The sequence below is a fragment of the Tarenaya hassleriana genome, unplaced genomic scaffold (genome assembly GCF_000463585.1).
Source record: "Tarenaya hassleriana unplaced genomic scaffold, ASM46358v1 Cleome67, whole genome shotgun sequence".
Taxonomy (NCBI): Eukaryota; Viridiplantae; Streptophyta; class Magnoliopsida; order Brassicales; family Cleomaceae; genus Tarenaya; species Tarenaya hassleriana.
The window spans coordinates 296,027-298,353 of record NW_010969242.1 but is presented as its reverse complement, the minus strand read 5'-3'; the positions used below and the strand labels follow the sequence as shown (position 1 = coordinate 298,353).

The following is a 2,327-nucleotide window of genomic DNA, read 5'->3' as shown; positions in this document are numbered from 1 at the left end:
ATAAAAAATTATATTACAAAAAACATTTTATAAAATAGTAAAACTAACTTCTTCAAAACAAATATGAAACCACATAAAATTCAAATATACTATATATTTAATTACGAATGTATATAAACTTCTAAATTTCTAATAAAAAATTATATTTAAATATTCTATGATAACAATGAATAGTTTTGATTTCATACTCTCATAACAAATCATGTATCATTTTTGAATAACATTCATATCAATAAATTTAACAAAAATATATTTAATATAAAACATAATAACCGCGCATCGCACGGTCTTTTCCTAGTTAAATAAAAAAAGTGTTAGACACTAATAAGTTGCTGATACGCAATTGTCTGTCCCTTGAGGAAAATTTCGTATAAAAACACACGAAATGTGAAATTTAGTTTATTTTTTTTCCTTGGATCAATCAAAAGATGTTAATTATTCTGATATTCTTCCACTGTTACACGAAAATACAAAACATAACCAAAAACAGGGCAGATTTGTTTTTTTCCTGAAGTTAAGAAAAACGAAGGGGTCCGTATTATAAATTATTAAAAACATTATTAGTTTCATGTTTTTCTTCTGAAATGATTGAAGCTACTGCAACTACTACTACTCCCGTCGACATCTTCCGATTCATCGGAAAAAACCTCCGTCGTCACCCCGCTCGAACCAGAACCCGACGGGGATTTCGGGTCCGAATTCAAATCCGTCGTCCATTCTTTTCTCATGAAATCGATCAATACAGGACTCGATTTCTTCCTAGGATCATTTCGGTGATCCCCATCATCATTATTTGTGTCATTATCGCAGTAATTGTGGTTTTTTTTGCATGAATCGACGTCGTCTTCGCTCTTGTTGTGGCCTCTCTTCTTCAGGAATATACGGCACAGGACCCAGTTCTTCGTCGGACCCATTGAACTCTGATTAACCAAAAAGAAAATAAGATTAGTGATCTCATTAATTAGGCTTAAAACGCGATTAGAGACACTACTTACCGGAGGAGGAGAAGCCAGGCGATACTCGTGCATGATCCAATCGGTTCGAGATCCGTGAGGAGGCTTTCCTCTGTAGAAAACTAGGGTTTTCTTCATGCCCACAACTTGGTTTCCTCTCGACGTCACGACCCGTTTGTCGATTCCGGTCGCTTTCCAGTAACCCGACCCGGTTGCCCGATTCGACCTGCTCCCGTTCGGGTACTTGGCTTCTCTCGTGCTGAAGAAGTACCTCTCCTTCTCCAACCCTCCTGCAGAAATCGAAGAATACCCATCGCGAATCACAACCCAAGAAAAACCGCATTCAGCGAACTGTGGGCAAGCGTTTCGCGATTTGAGAGGGGGATTTGAAAGCTCACCAGGTAAATCCCATGGATCGGCTTTGCAGACATCGACTTCGGGGATGATGGAAGCCGGCAAAGGGGACGAGTGCACTTTCCTCTTGAGGTATTGAACAACGAGCTCTTCATCTGTGGGATGAAATCGAAACCCAGGAGGCAGTCTCAGAACGCCATTCTTCACGAAATTGAGCTTCTCCATGGGCCTCAAACAGGGATAATCAGAAGGAACCCCGAAGAAGGAAACAGAGCGAGAAAATTCGAAAAACCCAGATCGTCAACCGCGGAAGCAGAGTGGAATCAGAGCGAAACAGAACAAACTGACATTTCTCAGAGAGAGAGAGAGAGAGAGAGAGAGAGAGAAGTGGGTATGCGGTGTAGGGAGAGGGAAACAAGGGAAGGGATTTTTATAGAGCAAGTGAAAGACGGAGAAGACGACCATGTGTTTGGCGTAAACCATACTCAACCTCCTCCCTTACCCTTTCGACGCCATTTTATTTTTAATTCTTCTACATTTTTTTATACGTGTAATTTAATTATGTTAATATAACAAAGTTATGATAATTTCGTTTTCCAGCTTTAAACGCATTACTATTAGTACATTGTTTATTTTAGTTGGTATCCACCATCTACCATTTCCCTTTTGTTCATCACCTTGACACTCTTCACCAAATTCAGAAAAATCATACTTAAAAAAGTGTATCAACACAAGCTTGATTTTTCTTGTAAGAAAGTTGTAATACAGCTTTTTAGATCAAAGTCTTAAGACAATAGTAATTATTTATATAAAATTAAATAATAGATGCATCATTAATATCGGATATCCACATAAAAATACCATATGGACAGACATTCTCTCCTGTCTCTTTTTTTTTGTTTCATTATTTTTTGTGAATCATATGATCATATATTAAAATAACATGTTCATGCTTATTATTCCTACATTATCAAAACCGATATCTCTCTCTCTCTCTCTCTCTCTCTCTCTCTCTCCCCC

At 37.6% G+C, this 2,327-nt stretch overlaps 1 protein-coding gene across 1 annotated transcript; it reads right to left on the bottom strand.

The window, feature by feature from the left end:
- Positions 1-417: 417 nt before the first annotated feature.
- Positions 418-1,771, bottom strand: LOC104800326 (NAC domain-containing protein 83-like). The gene is made up of 3 exons (XM_010523124.1): positions 1,352-1,771; positions 996-1,243; positions 418-920 (listed from the first exon to the last, which is right to left on the bottom strand). Exons 1-3 carry the CDS (start codon positions 1,530-1,532, stop codon positions 567-569), a joined length of 783 nt encoding a protein of 260 aa, XP_010521426.1. The 5' UTR covers positions 1,533-1,771; the 3' UTR covers positions 418-566.
- Between the last annotated feature and the right edge of the window lie 556 nt (positions 1,772-2,327).

Coding starts and splice junctions, on each gene's coding strand:
- LOC104800326 (XM_010523124.1), bottom strand. CDS start 1,532: ATGGAGAAGCTCAATTTCGTGAAGAATGGCGTTCTGAGACTGCCTCCT. Junction 1,244..1,351: donor CGATCCATGGGATTTACCTG/GTGAGCTTTCAA, acceptor CGATTTCTGCAG/GAGGGTTGGAGAAGGAGAGG. Junction 921..995: donor GCCTGGCTTCTCCTCCTCCG/GTAAGTAGTGTC, acceptor TTGGTTAATCAG/AGTTCAATGGGTCCGACGAA.